The 19,736-nt window shown below is 38.5% G+C and overlaps 1 protein-coding gene across 1 annotated transcript in view; it reads left to right on the forward strand.

Annotated features, from left to right (window-relative positions):
- micu1 (mitochondrial calcium uptake 1) overlaps positions 1–19,736 on the forward strand; it is a 98,388-nt gene that overhangs the window by 64,466 nt on the left and 14,186 nt on the right. The window contains 2 exon segments of the mRNA XM_079635933.1: positions 15,827–15,988; positions 19,206–19,288. Coding sequence (XP_079492059.1) covers positions 15,827–15,988; positions 19,206–19,288 — 245 coding nt within the window.

The raw sequence follows: 19,736 nt of genomic DNA on the forward strand, positions 1-19,736 counted from the left end.
GTATTCAGCCTCCCAGGTATATGCTCTTTATGCTATTGTGTAGTTGAATAACTTGACTTTCCAGATTAAATGTCTGTTCTTGGTCTTGGATTTTGTGAAATACATTTCTAAATAAATGCGACTTATAGTCCAGTGCGACTTATATTATGATTTTTTCCTCTTCGTGACGCATTTTTTGACTGATATACTCCGGAAAATACGGTACACTAGCGCATTGCGTCCGTTCCACAAAGCTGGCGAGCGCTCTCAGCTTCAGCACGGATAGTAAGGAGCTCCTGGTCTCTGCTTTGTTCCAGTTTTCAGACATTTTTTCGTTCTTCATCACTACGACACCCCCCTTACGGCATTGATCCTGGCTTTTGTTCACACGGGGCGCGTTCCGGGACTGATCCCGGCAATCTTATTAGGTCACCAACCCGGGATCGATCCCGGCATCAGTCCCGGGACGTGTTTGCATTCACACAGATGGCACTCTGGCAATTTCGCGGCAATTTCCCGGGATCAGCACGCTGTGTGAAAGGGGCTTATGGCATTCGGATCTGTAGATATAGCTCAGGTCCCTCCTTAAATGTCTATTTTTATGGCAGTTTATCATCAGCCAGATGAAAATCATGTAGACGCATGTTTTAAAAAAGTATGAGCTCACCTCCCCCCCCCCCATTAAGCCACACAATTAAAGATATCTTTAAAGTCTGTAGCACAAACACTTATGCACAAGTTTTATACCTTAGGGAATTATTCAAATCTCTAACCTTAAGCATGAGCACACTTGCTTTAGCAAATACTACTAATGACTGTTTCCAAACATCTTTCCCAACTCCCCTCCTCTGCTGCTGTTAGATCAAACTGGTAGTCCGAGTCCATCGGTTAAACCAGAAGCTGGCATGTCTAACCACTCCAGCAAACAGTTTGAAACCGCCACAATATTTACACAATTAGGCAAGGGCTTACTTACAGGCTCTGCATATTAAACTGATATTTTCACATTGACAAATGACATGCTTCACCTTTAAGACTTTGTGTTATTGGAAAGTGGGCGGTGGTGACCTTTGCTCAATGTTTAGATCACACACATACAGCATGTTCAGACCAATCTGGACAGGAAAACACAAATATGCACACCGAGACATCACTATGCGTCACACCCCAGTTTGCACAAGACCTGCCCCGGTACATCAAGGCAGTGCTAAAGGACTTTGAATTAATCTGAATTGATCTAGAAGATTCTGCCACTCCATTCTGCTAACGCCCACACACTTTATACCACCCCCCAACCACACACACTCAAGGTCTAGCGCGTGCACATGTGCAGTAGAGTCTGTTATGGAATAGCATTGAGGGAGGCCAGCTGCTGTCTCTCCCTGCTGAATTATTGAGCGTAGAGACGACTCTTTGTGTGCTGCACAGAGAAAGCAAGAGTGCGTGTTATGGGCATGCATGTGCAAATGCTCATGTGCATGAATAATGCAGAACTGGGGATCAGACCAGTCAGCCATAGACCTTAGTCAGGATAATGCCATTTTTAATTTCCAACGGGAATAAAAGTGAGGCTGTGAGGGTTGGAAGTACAGTGTGTTCAATGGATTGAACTTTTATCTATCAGCATGGCAATTGTTCAGCTTGAGAAACATTTTTCAAGTTCATTGGACAAAATCTCCATAAAACAATTTGAGTTTTGAAAGTTATTCGATCTTTATAGAGTGCAAGCCATTGTACATTTTTCACAGCCTCGTTTTCATCGGTGTGAAATTCAATATGCCGTCCACCCTGACAGATCTTCAGATATCATGCAAGTGTGTATAAGTCAGGGTTAGTTGCGTTCTTCTTTGCCTAAATTTTGCCATTGCCGTTAATTTGTCAAGTGTAGTGTTTTTGTCACGATAACAAAATTTCAGTTATCAAAAACAATACCAGTAAATTTCACAAGTTTAAACCCAAATGGATACCACAGCAAAAATAATAAACACACTCGATTATAAACATTAAATATTAACAAATTAAATAAAACTTGTATAGAACCTTTAAATATTTAAACATTTAAACAAATATCGCTTGAAATATTTTAACTATTAATCACGTAAACGGCTAATAATAAAATTGTAAAGAACAAAGTCAATTGAAAGCAATAGAGTAAATATTTTTCTCATAAATACGTTTTTCACATTATTATTACAAGTAAACGGTCAAAACTATTTTCAAGCATTAGAAGTAATAAATCAAGATAATAAAAATACAATGTTCTTTATATACAATGTAATTGATTATGAACTATCGACATAAAACTAAAATTGGCTAATTATATTATTTAAAAAAATCAATAAATAATATTAATATACACTTATATTACACTTATATATAATAATTAAATTAGGTTACACTTTATTTTAAGAAGTACATTTAACATAAGGTTCATCAAATAAAGTGTTTATATAACTATATATGACTATATTATAAACTATATTAATTACAGCAAAACTTATAACAAATATTGCATTTTACAAAAATGACAGAAACGGGGATCTAAAACATAGAGCATTCACAGATGCATGTATTAGACTATAATGATGATCGGTGTATTAACTAGCCTGCAAGTCTTGCTAGCCAATCTTTCTGGAGATTACTAGTTGTTGTTGTTGTTGTTGTTGTTGTTGTTGTTGTTGTTGTTGTTGTTGTTGTTGTTGTTGTTGTTGTTGTTACTGTTACTGTTACTGTTACCGGCACACACCAGTTTTTTGGCAGCTGACTTAACTTTGTATATTCAGCACTCGGGTTTTGAATTGACTTGGTACTGTAGACTGACTAGTATTTATTTATCGTACATATTGACTTGACACTAAATACTGTATACAGTTTGTGTCATGAGTCTGGAATAATGGGTTTAAATGATCAATATTCTAATGTATCTGTATAGTTTCAGTTCAGTGGCTAATTGAATTGCCTCGGTATCATTATTTGGGAGTAAATTATTGCTGCTGTTGAATCACATAGACAGCCTAGTTACATAGTACCTGTTACTTTTCTTTGCACAGTCAAGAAGAAACAATCACAATCATTTGTGATTAATGAACATGGATTTAAAAAATATATAACTGTATAAAGATTTCATTCTTGTAATCAATGGACAATAAGATGAGAAATGTCTTTAGATTTGAGGATTGGACTCGGTCAGTATGCGCCCCCTAGAGGCAGACATGAATGAGTTATCAAGTAGATCTCACAAGACTTGTCAAGAACAAGTGTGGGTTGTTTTTCATTTTAAAATCAACAGAAAAATATATATAAATATTCTGCATAAAAAGTTATTTAGGACCATTAAGATTTGTTTGGATTTTGACATTTTCACAAGAAGAATTTCTTATTATTTGTATCATTGCGGTCATAGTATTTTTGCTGACTTAAGAAAAACATTAAAAATATATATATATAATTTTTCTGTAAAATAGTAAAGCATTTCTGTGATGTCCAGTTGCATGTAGGTGTAAATTATGTTTTATTCTCTTAAGCCTCAATAGTCCTTAAAATAGGCTTTTTTGTATGAAAAGTTTTATGTGTTATTTCTTTTACTTTTGATTCTGGAATGAAGTGTTACCGGTATCTGATCTCTGGCAACTCAAAAAGACGAATGTTCTTCCCCCCTCTCTCTCCCTCTCTCTGTGTCTGTCTCTCTGATGCAAGCGGAGACCTGTGCCTGTGCTTCAGATCTCTGTGCATGCCCTGCGCTGAATGCCTGCGATTGACTGGCTGCAGGACAGGCTGCTAGTGGGACGGGGTAGAGCTGGCATTATGTAGCACCCCCTGCCTGCACTCGGTGACACCACACTTTACCCTGGATCCAGGAACACACGCTCCCATTCGTCTAATCTCTGCTCACTGGGCCTATAACTGCATGAACACAAAGCACACAGCATGAGTTGACTAACGTTGGGTCAGAGGTCATGTTATTTTGGACAATCCCTGAAACACTTGTGGGTATATGGTGAACATGACGGATGGGTAAAGTCCGCTATGTGAGGGAAGCTGATGGGGCTGTCACCATGGAAACCAGTCTGATGTCCTGTGGTTGACCCTATTTTGACCTTTAGGTTCAGTAGGGGCCTTCCATGAGTGTAAATCCATGTACACTTTATTCTACGTTTGATCCATTTAAAAGTAGTATACACCTTTTTTGCATGTGTAATTTGTGAGTGAGTGAGTGAGTGAGTGAGTGAGTGAGTGAGTGAGTGAGTGAGTGAGTGAGTGAGTGAGTGAGTGAGTGAGTGAGTGAGTGAATGAATGTAGTGGGTCTAACATTGACCTTTTTCTAAAGTCCCTTTGGCGTTTTGTGTGGTACTTTGGGTAGTAACTAACTTTTATTAATTAACTTTTTATTTTTTATATAGGAAGTACTTTTTAATTTCACCACACTCTTAAAAATAAAGGTTCTTTGTTGGCATCTATGGTTCCATGAAGAACCTTTAAAATCCATGGAACCTTTTCATTTCACAATAGTGGAAAATGGTTCTTCAGATTATTGGTATGTTCTTCACACAAAGAAACAATCTTTGTTTTAAAAACTATTGAAAGGTTCTTTTAGGAAACCTAAATGGTTCTTCTGTGGCATTGCTGCGAAAATCCTCTGTTTGGAACCTTTATTTTTAAGAGTTAACGGAGTACATTTATTTAAAAAAGAAAAACCTTCAAGAGGTTGTTGAATGGCTTGGTTTTAGTGGCTGTTCCTGTTGGCTGCTGTCATGTTATTGATGGGCTGCAAGACAGGCCATAACTTTTGGGAAATAGGATGTATATATCAGTAAAAAGATGATGTCATTCTAATTTTGCATGGAATCTGATGTATTGTTGATAGAAATGAACATTTGTGTGGTCTGTGTTTAAACTGTAGCAGTCCATACTGAATCTTCTCATGAACATGACCACGAATCAAACTCACTCAGAATTCAGGCCATTTCTTTCCCTTAAAAAAAAAAAAAATGTCCCAATATGTGTCTATTTCTAATGGTGTCTCAAGAGAAGACACAATTTACTGTTATTCCTTTTACTTGTGCCACAGAAACTTTATGCACACTTGTATTAATCTCCATTGCATTCCAAAGGCCCTGACAATACTTCAAGCAAGATCGAAGAACGATAATCTGATGACGTTTCAGACAGAATCAGGCTAAACCGAAGTTCGTTGGGAGTTCATTTCATGAGTTCAAAACAACTGTCAAGTGAACTTTCTGTAAAAGTTTGCTCTGGCAGGTAAAAACTTTCAAACTACCAATTGGTCCGTGACGATTACGTAAATAGGTGTGGCTCTGCCTTCTTTAATATGGAAATCTTCTACGGTTCATTTCTTTTGTTTAGTCTGTCGAGGTCAGATACGAGTAAAAACATGAAGATTGAAGTTGTAATTCTGATTGAAACTGACACTGACACTTTTTTCATGTTTAATACTGTAAAGCTGCTTGCTTTAAAGCAAAACGTACAATATAAATAAACGTGACTTGACTGGAGTTCATGCAAATTCTCATATCGTCGTTGCTACGATCAGATGCTTTCTAAACTGCTGTTTTCTCACTGCTCTAATTTTTTGGTGTTTTCGTTATTAAGTAGAAAGCGTATAGCAGATTTTTACATATTCATTAATTTTACACCAAACTCGGTTGCCAAATGTAGTTGGGACCACACCAAAAAACCTGAATACGTCGTTAAAAAGCTCAGCATAATTTGACCCAAATCCGGACCCTTTTAGACAGTGCTGTTGCAGCATTGATTGTAAATTGTTTGTTTATCCAGATCTGAATCTGGAGTGAGTGAGACCCCGAGACTTCACACACAAATCTGTCTCTGTTATCTGCGCTATAATGAAGCAGCAGGTCTGATAAACTGTAACGCCATTGTTAAATTGCAATGCCGCAGAGTAGCCGAGATTGCAAACAGAATGCAATATCTGAACCTAACACAAAGTACTGTGGGGTGTTGGTGCCATAACTCAGTTCAGTCCTTGTGGTTTGCAGTATTGAGTTGTAGGAAACTGGTACCTGTGAAGTGTTTCCCAAATCCCACAGAGACACTGAACGATCTTACTTCCAGCGCTACCTTCATACAGAAAATTGCTATGCACAGCTCTCTTAAAATATCAGAGGAGGAATAGGAAAGTGAAAAAGTTGAATACAAGAGCCAGACAATCAATAGTAATGGGCCATTCTTATGCTTCATTGACAGTGGTTTTCAAAACTGCAACTGCCTGTTTATTGGAAAAAAGGAGCTAACTGTATTTCCATCTAGCCTACTTCATGGATAACTGATGATCCTCATGACTCCTGCGTAATGTACTCCAGACAATGCCGCTGTGCTCCGTCTAGCGAGAAAAAACAAGATGTAGAAATGTTCCCTATCATGAGTTCTACTTTCAACCAACATTTCAATCGTTCTAAAGCTCTGCAGGGAAACTTTCTTTTGGAAAGAACTTTTAGAGAACAAAAGTTATTTTTCATTGTTCACCGTCTTCGTGCTTTCCTCTCAATAACAAAATAAACAAAAATGACAGCGGTGAGAAAACAGCAGGTAAGAAAGCATCTGATGCAATGTAGAAATGTGGAAATGTTTGCATAAGCTCTGCGATTCACCGGCACACCAGTCGTGTCAAGTCACATTTATTTATAAAGAACTTTATGAAGTAAAGCAAGCAGTTTTACAGTATTAAAAGTGAAAAACAGTTTCAGTGTCTCTATCAATTAGAATTAAAATTCAATACTTTGAAGCAGCTCTCTAGCGTGTTCATGTTTTTACTCGTGGACTTCTGATATTGATGCCAAAGAACCAAAGAAATTAACCAGAGACGATGTCCACATCAGAGTCACAGCTACCTTTTACGTAATCGCCAAGGACCAATGGTAGTTCAAAGGTGTTTACCAGCCACATCAAACTTTTCTGGAAAGTTCGCTTTAGCAAGCTGTTTTTAACCAAACGAACATTGTTTTGACCTGATTTTTTTTTTAAATAACGTCATACAAGTTTGTTCTTCAATTGTGCTTGACGTGAATCAGGGCCTTAAAGCTACACTGTAGGATTTACTCCCATCTATAGGACTACCAACTGAATATTACTTTCTAGCCCCTCCCATTCCGAGGGCGTTTTCTCCTACGGTGGCCGTATTATCTGCCGGCAGTCGTGAGTAATCTCCCCCTCGCATTCATCACGGTGCCACTGAGTGTAAAAGTGCGAAAGGCGAAGCTTGAATTTCCAGGTGTGTCCCTCTTTGGCTAATGTATTTTCAAGATGGAGGCGCAACATGGCTGCCACCATTCGAGTAGCTCACCCGTATGTATTCTTAATGGCAGATTCTACGCTTACGAGAATACTTGATTAGTTGGTGAAAGTAATTACACACGAATGAGCACATATAATTTTGAAAGAACAAAGTGTTTTTTTTTGCTAAGAATCAACTTAAAAAATGACACAGTGTAGCTTTAACAGGACTGTGCTCGAGGATCTGCCCAATCTTTCAACAGGCCTGCTTGCTAGTGCTCGGATGCAGAGCAGGAAATTGCTGGTCTGTGCTCATGCTCTCTGTCCTTTCCACATAAACGGCGGCACTGAAAATTAATCAGGCTGTCTTTTCAAGAAAGGAGCCTCAAGTGAAATGATTGTAACCTTATAAAGGGGACCTATTATGCCCCTTTTTACAAGATGTGATATAAGTCTCAGGCTTCCCCCGAATATGTCTGTGAGGTTTCAGCTCAAAATACCCCATAGATCATTTATTATAGCATGTTGAGTTAAAGCAAAAACATTTTTTCTTGTGCCTTGGCCCTTGGATACTCTGCCAAAAACTAACATTTTAAAGCAATATCAGTTTAAACTTCTGATATATAGTTTTCTGAGCGCACACATAACCACACAGAAAGCAGGATGTCAAACGGAGTGTCCCGTGAGAATTAAAGGTGGGGTAAGTCGTTTTTGAAATACGCTGTTGGCAAATCTTGATATTTGAAATCAACCCAACACAACAACTTCATTCTCAGAGCAATAAGTGCCACAAAAGTGACGACACACAAACAAAGGCCGCTTGGCCTCGTGTTTTACCAGAGTAAACACAGTAAACAAAACAAACTTACCTAGCAACAAAGAACCACGCTAAAATCTACTGAGAAAAGTAAACACTCCTGATCCCACCTTTAAACTAAGTTCTCTTTTATATCTTATTGTGCTCAAATACACACAAGGTTATGTCAAAAACACACAAAGCTCACATAAACACAGTCGGTTATGTCTGTGAACGTAAACAGCAAGTAAAGAAATCGCATGTGTATATTAGATCTGGGTATTAAAGTGACAGTAGAGTAATATACAGTACCTACTGCTGTATATGCTGTTAATATAAATCCAAAAACAAAACAAAATCACTCACTGCTCTTGATTGACTAACCAGTAGCTTTAATAAGAATACATTTCTTAATTGAATTCTGCTGTTAAATGCTCTGGCGAACAGATAAACATGGCGGACTGTGTACAGCTCACTGAACCGTAGGCTGCACTTTCCTGAACGGCTCATTTTGAGACACGGTTTCAGATTTATGGTTGAACTGGGGAAGTGGATTGTTGTGCACACTGCGGACACAAGTTTGTTAAAAAATAATATAAAAGTGAATTTGCATTTAAATGAAAGTTAAATAGTTAAAGTATCTCAGACATATTGAGTAGAAAGTTTAGAAACCGTAACATTTATTTGCTATGATGCCTCTTATTATGGCATGTCTGGTGACCCTGATCATCTCATATGGATTTCTGAACAATTACCAATTGAAAGTAATCCATCTTAACTTGCAAGTGTCACTTGTAAGTGAACCACAATTTATGAGGACAAGTGATGTCCTGCAGGCATGCATTTTTAAGTTACTAGAGACTGTTTTGAATTTCCTAACACTTTAAAGATTGTTCAGCATATTGCATTATGTGTAGCCCATTTTTCACCTCATTGGTGCAAATGTAATTCGTAATAGTACATTTATGTTGTGGACGTGGCTGATTAATACCATATAATATATGTGTTGGAGTAAGCTAATTAGCAAAGTGGTTCAAACTGCTGTTCAGCTCTCTCAGCTCAAGTGGGTCAATGCCCAACGTACTGTTGTCTGATCAGCTGAATCAACTCTTTCTGGATTTTCTTTCCTCTAAAAACATTATTAGTTCAGTGTTAATTTAATATATTAACTCCCCTATACATTAATATATAATGTATATTATTATATAACTTCCTAAATTAAAATAGTTTAAAGGGGAATTATGTTTTTTTTCTCCTTTCCTATAGTGTGTCATATAACTGTTTGTGCATTTAAAAGATCTGCAAAGCACAAAGTCCATGCCAAACGGAGTGAATCTCTCTAACAGAAAACACCTGCTATAAATGCCTTGTCTGTAGTCCTGCCATTATTTTCAGTGATTTACTGCAAGTTTATCACGCTGTCAAAACTACATTTACGGTGACATTTTAAACCCTATTCCTCACCACTTTAACCACAACCTTTTGTTGCAAAGGTGGTTTGGGTCGATCAGCTTGTTCTTCTTGACTGTCATTATCGAACTCGGGGCTCGAACTGAAACAGCAAAACTGACGCCACAGTTAGTGTAGGTACAGTAGTATTTACAGCACCTCATGAAGCCTCCGGGCCTGATACTTGGCAGTTATGGTAATGGACGTTACAAACCCGACGCACGGTCGAAGCGGGAGACCAAGTACAACAGACTTGGGCTGGCTGGGAGTGGCGAAAGGCGGGTTTTAAAGAGACCAATTAAAACAGAGCGTTCATACAGAGGGTGAAAACAGGTGCTGCAATAGTGTAAATCAGAATAAAATGAACAGGTTTTTTTAAACTCTAAATCTTTTAAACATATTCTAGAACAGTGTTTCCCAACCTTTGTCCTGGAGTACCCCCAACTCTGATCAAACGCACTTGATTCAACTCATCAGCTCATTAGTAGAGACTTCAAGACCTGAAATGGTGTGTAAAAAATGTGTCCTGTTGGGGGGTACTCCTAGCCTGGCTAACGCCAGACCCAATTCTCGTTGAGACTTGGGTCTGGGAACCACATGTTCATTTTCTCGTATTTGAGGCGTGGTTTACGAATGCCCGGCGCCGTTTATTGGGTGCTAAGAATGTCTATCAAATGCGCCTGTACGTAGCTCATAGCCAATCGTTTCCATTATACCAGATGACGTATGTAGAGCGAAAGAAATTAGACTAGAAAGAAGACGATGGGTAAGATATTTTTTTGTAAACAATGACGTTCAGCGACTATTGCCGTTTGTGCAAGATAAACATGAGGGTCGAAGGTATATATGGATATAAACAAACTGCTTAGTTGTGTCGCATATATGTCGTCATCGTCTTGCTGCTACCCTCCCCGTTCTGTGATTGGTTCCCTAGATGAGGCGAAAATCTGGTCCATGGTATCCAGACTGCCTTTCAGCGTGAATAAAATCGCGCTGCGCAAAGGCAGTATGGGGAAACCCAGGCTAGGGTACTCCGGGACCAGGGTTGGGATCCACTGTTCTAGTAGAGTTATGAACCTGTAAATGAGCATAATAGGCACTTTCATTATTCTTACATATACTTTCATAAAAATTAAAAAAAACTTCATCAACGCCCTTTTCTGTATTTTCATTGATAAGATTAACAGCAAATGCTACTTGTCTTAGCAGAAGTGGCCTTTGGAAAGCTCACATACTTTGCATCTCGAACCCAGAATCAAGTGTTATTTAAGTACCGTAGTTAAACCTGGAGAACAAACTTGAATAAATCAGTGTAGTATATAAGTCGATTATTTCCATTATGGCAGTATCTCCTTTGTTTAAAGAACTAGGGACAAAATGTGGAGCAAAAAATCCCCTAGGCCAGCTGTGAATTCCTGCGTTGATGTTTTTGTGTTAGCTATATTTGTCATATAAAATAGCATGATCTATTCTAATCTAGTTATGCGTTTAGTTTGAGTTTAGCGCTTCTGCAGTGACCTTCAGCCGTCAGATATCTGTATTTACTCTCTCAGGGGTGAGAGTTGCTAAAATTGTCTTTTTAGAGTGGGGAAAAAAGGAATAAAAATCCCCAAATCAGTTATTCAGTCGTGGACACACTTCATGCAGCTTGATACAGTGGTCCATCACAAGTCTACAGGAGAGCTCATCAATTCAAACAATGATCTGCCAAAAATTTCAAATGTATTCTTGCAGTGATATATTTTGTATTGTTAGAAATATATATGCTCATAAGATTGAAAAAAACTTGAAAAATGAGCTTTAGGTGTCAGCTATTGCCCCTTAATAGAATTCAAATCAAGTGTGAAGCAGCCTAGACAAAACCTTTCATGCCCAGTTTGATATGGGGACCAATAAAGAGGTATGTGAGCTCTGAATATGTCTCCTGTTTCTCTGGCTGGAGATGACTGCTTAAAAGCTTTTCACAGCTGTTTCTTTCTCTTGTTTGCCACACCACCCACATCCTTTCTTTCATTCAGACGACTGTCTGAGGAGGTTCTCCTCTCCATGCTCATGGCATCTCTGCACATAGAGTTCGGTGTGGTGTAAACACACGTCCTGCTGAGCGCCCTTTTATGATACCATAGAATTTCAGATGATATTCTGAAAAAATATGGAGAAATTACAATTAAATTGTACTTTTAAATTTTTTTTGATACCACAGTAAAAAAAAAAAAACACAATAAAAATATGGAAGAACACTTTTCCCCAAAAAAGTTGTCAGCCAGCATTTTTTATTTTTTTTTCACAAAAGTTTCATGGCCCCCTGAACAATTTGTTGAGTATCTGAACATGTAAAATATCAAAAGAAATAACCAAGCCTCTATCTTTAAAAAAGAAAAAAAAATGTATTCTAGCTTCATGCATTATTTTTTAAATCAACACATTTTGAAAATAGCAACATTTTGAGCTAAAAGCTGAGAAAATCACGTGTGTCAGGACTACATCCAACGATGATCAAAACATAGATGGAGTAGATCGAGTCCATAACACCTCCAAAGCTTCACAGTCCACAAAGCTCATCCGGTCGATATTTCATTCAGTAACATCAGACAGTTTTTTTTTTAACATGCATCTGCTTACATTTGCTATCGCTTGTTTCTGCTGCTTTTTTTCTTTTTCTTTTTTGCCTATGTTTTGATCCAGAGATTCTGTACTCTTAAGATGTATAATAGCGCTCTCTACCATATAACAGTGGAAACACAGAAAGCCGGACAATTCCGTTAATGGCATGGATAAATGTATATAAAAAAACATTATCATATGTTGACAATATGTCTACATTGAGATCGTGGATTACAGAGACTGTTATAGTTTTGTTCTGAAGTGCCAGTGCGTTTGACACCCGCACTACTAATGTTGGGTAAGACTGCGTCTCTTGAGTGTCTCTGAAGGTGACAGCAGGGACACAGTGTGCCCGGAGCTTATTAGCCCACACAAACACACACACACACACACACACCACATTTGCTTTTGTCAGCGTCAACCGCCACACATGCTAGCTGAGCGTATATTCCCACTCTGACTAGTTTCAGAGCCGGTACAAAAATAACTGGTGTTTACCTTGTCGACTAATGCACACGCTTGACCCTCCATGTGACGAAATTCAATGTTATTTAAACAATATGGTTGCTATGCAGTTGCTTGGGTGTTCTGGGGCTGTGTCTGAAATCACATGCTATATACACTTAACTAGTGCACTGTTCGCGGGGACAGACATTTGTAGTGGTATCCGAAACCATAGTGGACATTATTGAGTGCAGTCATTACATCCCATAATATACCTCAATAACGAGTATACGACTGATGTACACTGAACGTGTCGCTGCTACAGAATATATACACTGTGAGCATCACGATTAATCATTTATCGCTCGTTTTCATTAACTTACGACCATTAAGCCTTCGAAATCTTCTAAACTGTTTAGTATCACCCACCAGGTAAAATTTAGATAAGTAATCTCACACCTCTCCTCAACCCACAAGTTGAGGTAGCATTCATGTCCACAGCAAAAGTGGTGCAGATTTATTAGTAAACAATAGTGTGCTATGCAGTCAGCTTTTAAATAAACCCTGACAGGGTGATCAGGATTGGCTGAATTATTAAAATGCTACTTAACCCTTAAAGACCAAGAACATTTTTGGAGTACCTGACTGTTCTTTTCTTTGTTTTTCTAACCCATTATAGCAGGCCGTATCAAGTGCCATACATCATTTTAAACAGGAGAACTTGAAGTTTCCATTCTAGCTCATTTAAATTCCCAATTTTACATTCATTTTGTCTTGGAATGGATGAATTTACAAGATTTAAGAAAAATGGTAGCACATTTTTAGTGATTTTTACTCAACTCAAACAAATCCTCCTGAAGTTTGGATTTTTTTCCTTTAGAAATTTCTACTTGGATATTCTAGATATCCAGATGACATGTTGACTACATGTAACAATCCCTAAGCAAGTTATAGCCATTTATTACAACATTATTATAGGCGATTTTCAGTGAAAAGCTGGTGTTTTTTTCAATTTACTGACAATGTAGATGTGTCCAAAAAAGTTCAGGAAGTAAAATAAATAGAAAACATTGTAATAGAACACTGAAGCAAAGGTGACACACACACACACACACACACACACACACACACACACACACACACACACACACACACACACACACACACACACACACATATATATATATATATAAACCAATCTGGGCATGAGGATGGGACTAAGCATCAACAATCATTCCTGTTTGGCTCAGAGAAAGAAACCGCATGGGTTTCTATGACGAATCAATGCTGATCAAAACCTGATGATGCAATCACATTCACTATGGAGCCTTTAATGTCCACGCGACCACATAAAAGCCGTGAATCTCCTCTTTACGGGACTTTTTAAAGCATACAGATTGGATTAGTGGTTCAAAAGTTATTAAAAATGTTAGAACAATAGTTATTTTTAGCCGGCGGCGGCTGTATAGGGTCTTTAAGGGTTAATAAATGGACGTGAAATACTGATTCAAATAGACTTAATACTAACACATATTGGTGTGGATGCAGCATCATGCAAAAGTCAGAAGTTACCTTATCCATGGGCGTGTTTTTCACCCAGTAGTTTATTCTGCAACCTACAAGCATCCGGTAATAGGGAAGTTACGAAGATAAAGTGAGTAGCATGTGATTTCAACATGGCGGCCACCATGAGGGTGGACCACCCTCGTGCAGGATTAAACAGCTTTTATCAGGTCAATGATTTGACTAGAATATATACTTTATATGAGTGCATTATCAACATTACCATTTATTTATTAAGATAAAGTGAGTAGTATTTGGATGGTCATGTGATTTCAACAGTTGATTTCAAATTATTTGGCTATATTATTTGAGAAAGAGTGATACGAATGACAACTAGCACAGTGTAATTATACAAAAAAGTTTGACCGATATTTGCAGAATGTTGAAATTGGCGATTCAGAAATGGTATTTCAAAGACGTGCAAAAATTCGGTGAAGGGGTTTAAGTAGCAGTAGCAATGCTAGCATTAGCGAACACCGCTAATAAGAAATATAATTTTCTGTTTTTGATTACTGATGCTGCGGTGAATATGGAGGCATGTATCATGTGTTATCAGCTTGTATCATGTTGCCACAGAGGAAGAGTGGGAAGTATGTGTGGGACGCTGCATAAATGTGTGTTAGCATGAAGTGAAAATGGCTGGAATTGGATGTATGTTACGGTGTGTTTGTACACATATGGTGTGTGGTGGGCCTGATTGTCTGCGCTATGGTCAGGTTGTTTTAATCCGTTCTCTCTTCCCCACAACACACTGATGGGAACCACCCCAGACAGAGGTAACAATAAATCGGCAGAAAGCTGAACTCTGGCATGCTATTTGTGTGTGTACGTACAGTATTTGTGTTTGTTCTTTCACACTTGAGGGTCCTAATGAGTACATTTTCTGTGTCTTTCTATGTCAAAAACAGGTAGAAAACTGTGTTCACACCACTGTGGAGTCACCTTCGCACATGCTCATACAATGTGAACCAGTTTACTGCAGAAATGACAAATACAGTGTGATCTTGCGATTTGTGAAGCCAAATCAGTGGTTTACTGTGTTGTTGTTCAATATACGCATATCAGAGCTGGTTACCTAGACAACATTGTTGAGCATCATAGGCACCATTATCACATGCTGTGAGGCATGCACCTACGATGTTAAGAGCAGTTTAGATGGTCAACGCTCTTGATTTGAACATTTGAACACACATGTGATTATGAAAATGTGCATAACCCCTTGATTCAAATGTTCAAATGCATCTCCGATGACCAAAATGTTGTTTAGGTAGAAAACCCTCTTAAGTTGAGCATATGCACATTCATATGATGTCTAAAAATGCTATTTAGGGAGGAAATCTACTTTGGTCAAACATTTGGCTTCAAATATGGTGCTCAAAAATGTTTAAGCTAGACAATCCACTTGATTTAAACATTGTGAGAGATCCATGATGGCGGCCCCCTTGATTTGATTGTTTGACCATGCCAAAAAATGCTGTCTAGGTAGGCAGCTCACTTGGTTTTGAAACAGCCTATCTCATGTGCTGTTCTATAAGCGACTTATGAAATGTCTGCTTTAATGATCTTTTCATGTTGTTATCTCTTTTGCTTGTGTCTTGTATGACTCTGCATCACTTGCATGATTGTACTGTGCAGTGTCAGTGTTAGCATGCTAGTTCCCTTGTATCCCGCTTCTCTGTTCAGACTCTGTGGAGCTCAGCTCTTTAACAGGACTCAGATGCACTATATGGTGCTCCACAGAAGCATTGCTGACTCGCTTTCCTCTGTTTCTCTCTGGGCACCTACAGAAGATCTCTCAGGACAGGGAGAAGTTTGCAGACGAGGACAGCATTTTCTACACACTGGGGGAGTGTGGACTCATCTCTTTCTCCGACTACATCTTCCTCACAACCGTCCTCTCCAGTAAGTCTCCGAGTCTCTGTCTGTATCACTTTTTGTTTTGCTAATACTGGCCAAACACCTGAAAAATGTTAAGCCTGATTTTGGGCCCGATTCGAGACTTGTCGCAACTAACTCAGGGTTTCCGCGGAGTCATAAAAAGTCATAAAATGTCATAAATTTAATAATAAGAATTTTAGGCCATAAAAAGTCATAGAAACGTCCAGATTTTCTGTACAAGGTCATAAATTACATTTAGCCACGTCTTAAATTCATATGCTCGTTCATTCATTGGTTCTACCATTGCATTTTCCCCCCGAAAATGCGCTGGCGGCATAATGTTAAAAGCGGAACGAAAAAACTCATTTGAACCGCGCGCCACACGGACCATATATCCGCTTGGCTCAGTACACAGCAGCGCGACGAGCTCACTAGAGCAGACGCGTTTACTCTGATCGGTCTCAGTCACGAGATCCAGTGAGAAGCGCTTGAATTCAGCGAAGAACACACATGTCTCAGTGATTTAAACTAGTTTAAAGGCAGATGAAGCGGCGCTGACGAACAGGAGAAACACTTTGAGCAACGATACAGTCAGAAGCTTTTCCGTCTACAAATTCCCATTTGCCATGGATTTACTATAACGTTAGCCTATTAATATTAACTGCACCATGTGGGATATACATATTGAATTGTATTATATTATTATTGTAGACAATGTATTAAAGGACTAATGGAATATAATTACAGTATTTAATAATGTATTTAGGCTACTGTTTTTCATACATTTCATGAAGATATCAAAGTCAACACAAACCTGTTTCAAGACTTGACCCCCCTTTAGCACATGTAGAAACTAAGAAATTAGTTTTCCAAACAAAGATATTTATTTTGTTAAGGACCTAATGTCAAATGTTTGTATGTTCTACCTTAGATTTGTGAAATGTTCCCCTGTTTGGCAAGTGTTTGTCATGATATGTTCTGACAATAAAGAGTACCGGTAGTCTAAAACGACAATTAACGCTCTACAACTTTCACTTAGGAGCAAAAATATGCCTTTAAACTTGAAAGAAATAAAGATTTGACATTTATCGTGATAATTATCTATATCGACTAATATAAAAGTTATTTTTCGTAATTCGTGTAGGTCATAAATTTAAATCATAATGGTCATAAAAAGGTCTTAAAAAGTCTTAAATTTGATTGACTAAACCCTGCAGAAACCCTGCCAACTTTTTGTCCAAAAAATCCTCAGTTGTGTGGTGTCATTAATATAATTTTACTGCTCCCGATTGAGTCAGAGCCTCCCCGATATTTATGACTCTTGATCGGGCAGCCTTCGACGGGATACCCACAATAGCCAATGAGAGCGAGCAAGCTTCACCAATTGGATGTTGCGTGCTTCTATAGCTGAAACATGGCAGCCACAAACATGAGAAATTGAGAAAGAAGATCGACTTACATATGTAGCAACAGTACGAGTGCCTTTATAATGTGTAGTGCAAGAACTATCACAACAGGGCCAACAAGGAAAAGGCATGGGCCCATTTTGTAATGGAATTGGATGATTGTTTCATCCAATGATCCGATAAACAATTATCCTCCTTATTTGTTTCTCTTCTGAAGTCACGTTTGATCAAACTAGTTTTCTGTGAGATCTCGTGCCTGTGGAACTGCAACTGTGAAATCGTTTCTACAATCGGCAGGTGTGTGGTCTCTCGGTCTGGACAAATCATCTAGTGTGTGTGTCAATCCGTTGAAACTGCCCTTGTGTCTATGGTTGCCCACGGTTTTAAAATCGGTTAAGATTTAGTGTGTCCCAGGCCTAACCAATACAATGTTTTTGGACTTAATACTGACACCTATTGGTGTGGATGCATCTTTACACATTTAAGCAAAAGTGTCCACTTACTGATTTTACTATACAAGTATTCACGAGCGTATTTGTCACCTAGTAGTTCATTCCGCAACTAGAAGTGTCCAATAATAGGGGGGTTATGAAGATAAAGTGAGCAGAATTTGATTGGTCATTGTGATTTCAACATGGCAGCCACCATGAGGATGGACCACCCTTATGTAGGATTACACAGCTTTTATCAGGCCACTGATATACTGAAATCTTCACCTGACGTGAGTGGAGATCATGGAGTGGAGTGATATTTTGGTCAAAATTACTTTAATATTTTATTTAGTGTTGTAATGACATTTTAAGGCTATAGGAAGAAGCAGGCGGGAACCGGTGAATGTTAAACATAACTTTAATCACAAAATAAACAAACAACAAAAAGAAAGTTAAGTGGCAGCCCCTTACGGATGACTGCCGCTAAACTAAAACAAAACAACATAAATGTCCCAGATCTGGTCTCATATCGTCCTTCACTGTCGTCACTCCTCTTATCCTTCCTGAGTTCCTCCATGAGACTGGAGACCGGTGTCGCACGCAGGTGACACTCATTAACGCTCACTCCACCGGCCCTGCTCCGTTCCCACCGGCTCTCGGCCCCGCCCGGCTTGCCACAAGTGGAAAAATTATTGATAATTATATTTTTAACCAATAAAGGTGCAGTAAGCAATTTCTGGTAAACACAGTTGGTATTTGAAATCACCAAAACGAACACGCCCCTACCCAAAATTTACACACCCCTATCTTGATGCCTCCACCCCCACATTCACATACACAGGCAATGACTATGGTGAAATATGCTGTGCCTGCCGCCTGATGTCATTGAGAAGTGAATGCAATTTGTGTTACTGTAATTCAGGACGAATCTTGTTATTTAGCTCCTCTACTCCTTCGATGGCAAAGTCATCCTAAAAAACAAACACTGTTTTCATGAGCAGCTCCCTACATATCACGATAATCCAAGTAGGCTAACTAATATATTACAAATGTGACAAGATTAAAGGGTCAAAGCAATCACTAAAAGGGGAAACAAAACCTACCTCTTGCCTGATCATAACCCTTCTTTTTATAGTTATATTCCCCTGGCCTTTTCCTCTTTTGCATTTTCTCCACCATCTCTCTCTTTCTATACTTGTTCCTCCCCCATCATGACTGTATGCGCCACTTACTGCTGATTGGCTACAAGTGTATTTTGGTGCTCGGTCCGATTCACTATTCAACAGCCTTTTTTTAATCGCTTACTTCACCTTTTAAGAAATGCAGAAATAGCCATTATGTGTAAGTAAAAGTACACGATGTCATACCTTTGGGTTGTAAATCCTCTGTTTCTTCCCTCTGCAGCTCCTCAGAGGAACTTTGAAATTGCTTTCAAGATGTTTGACTTGAATGGAGACGGAGAAGTCGACCTTGAGGAGTTTGAGCAAGTAAGTGAACACAAAATTGACAAAAGTCAGACCAAATCCGATTTTTGTGCATATCCTTTTGGAATCCAGTGTTACCAGTGTGTTTTTTTTTTTTTTTTACAAATCTGTGTCCACCTACATCCATATGTGGTTTGAAATCCTATTCGTATCACATTTCTGGAAATTTGTTTTAGTCTGACCACTCTGATCGTATTTCGCATAGCTTTACATCCTTTGTCACTTTTCCACGTCACATAAACCTGTTAGACATTGTAGGAAACTTGCAGAAAGTCGTTGCAGAAACAAGGTCGTGTTGTGAAGTTAAGTAGGCTTCTCAAAATGGCGGAAAAACTAAATTCGAATTTTATACTTAAATTATACTAATATGAGAATTATGTTCGAATTTAACAGGCATAATTTTATTCAGATTGAAAAAGCTTTTGGCTGGTCCCGTGAGGCCACGGGTAAA

This window comes from Phoxinus phoxinus, assembly GCF_949152265.1.
Source record: "Phoxinus phoxinus genome assembly, chromosome: 14".
NCBI lineage: Eukaryota > Metazoa > Chordata > Actinopteri > Cypriniformes > Leuciscidae > Phoxinus > Phoxinus phoxinus.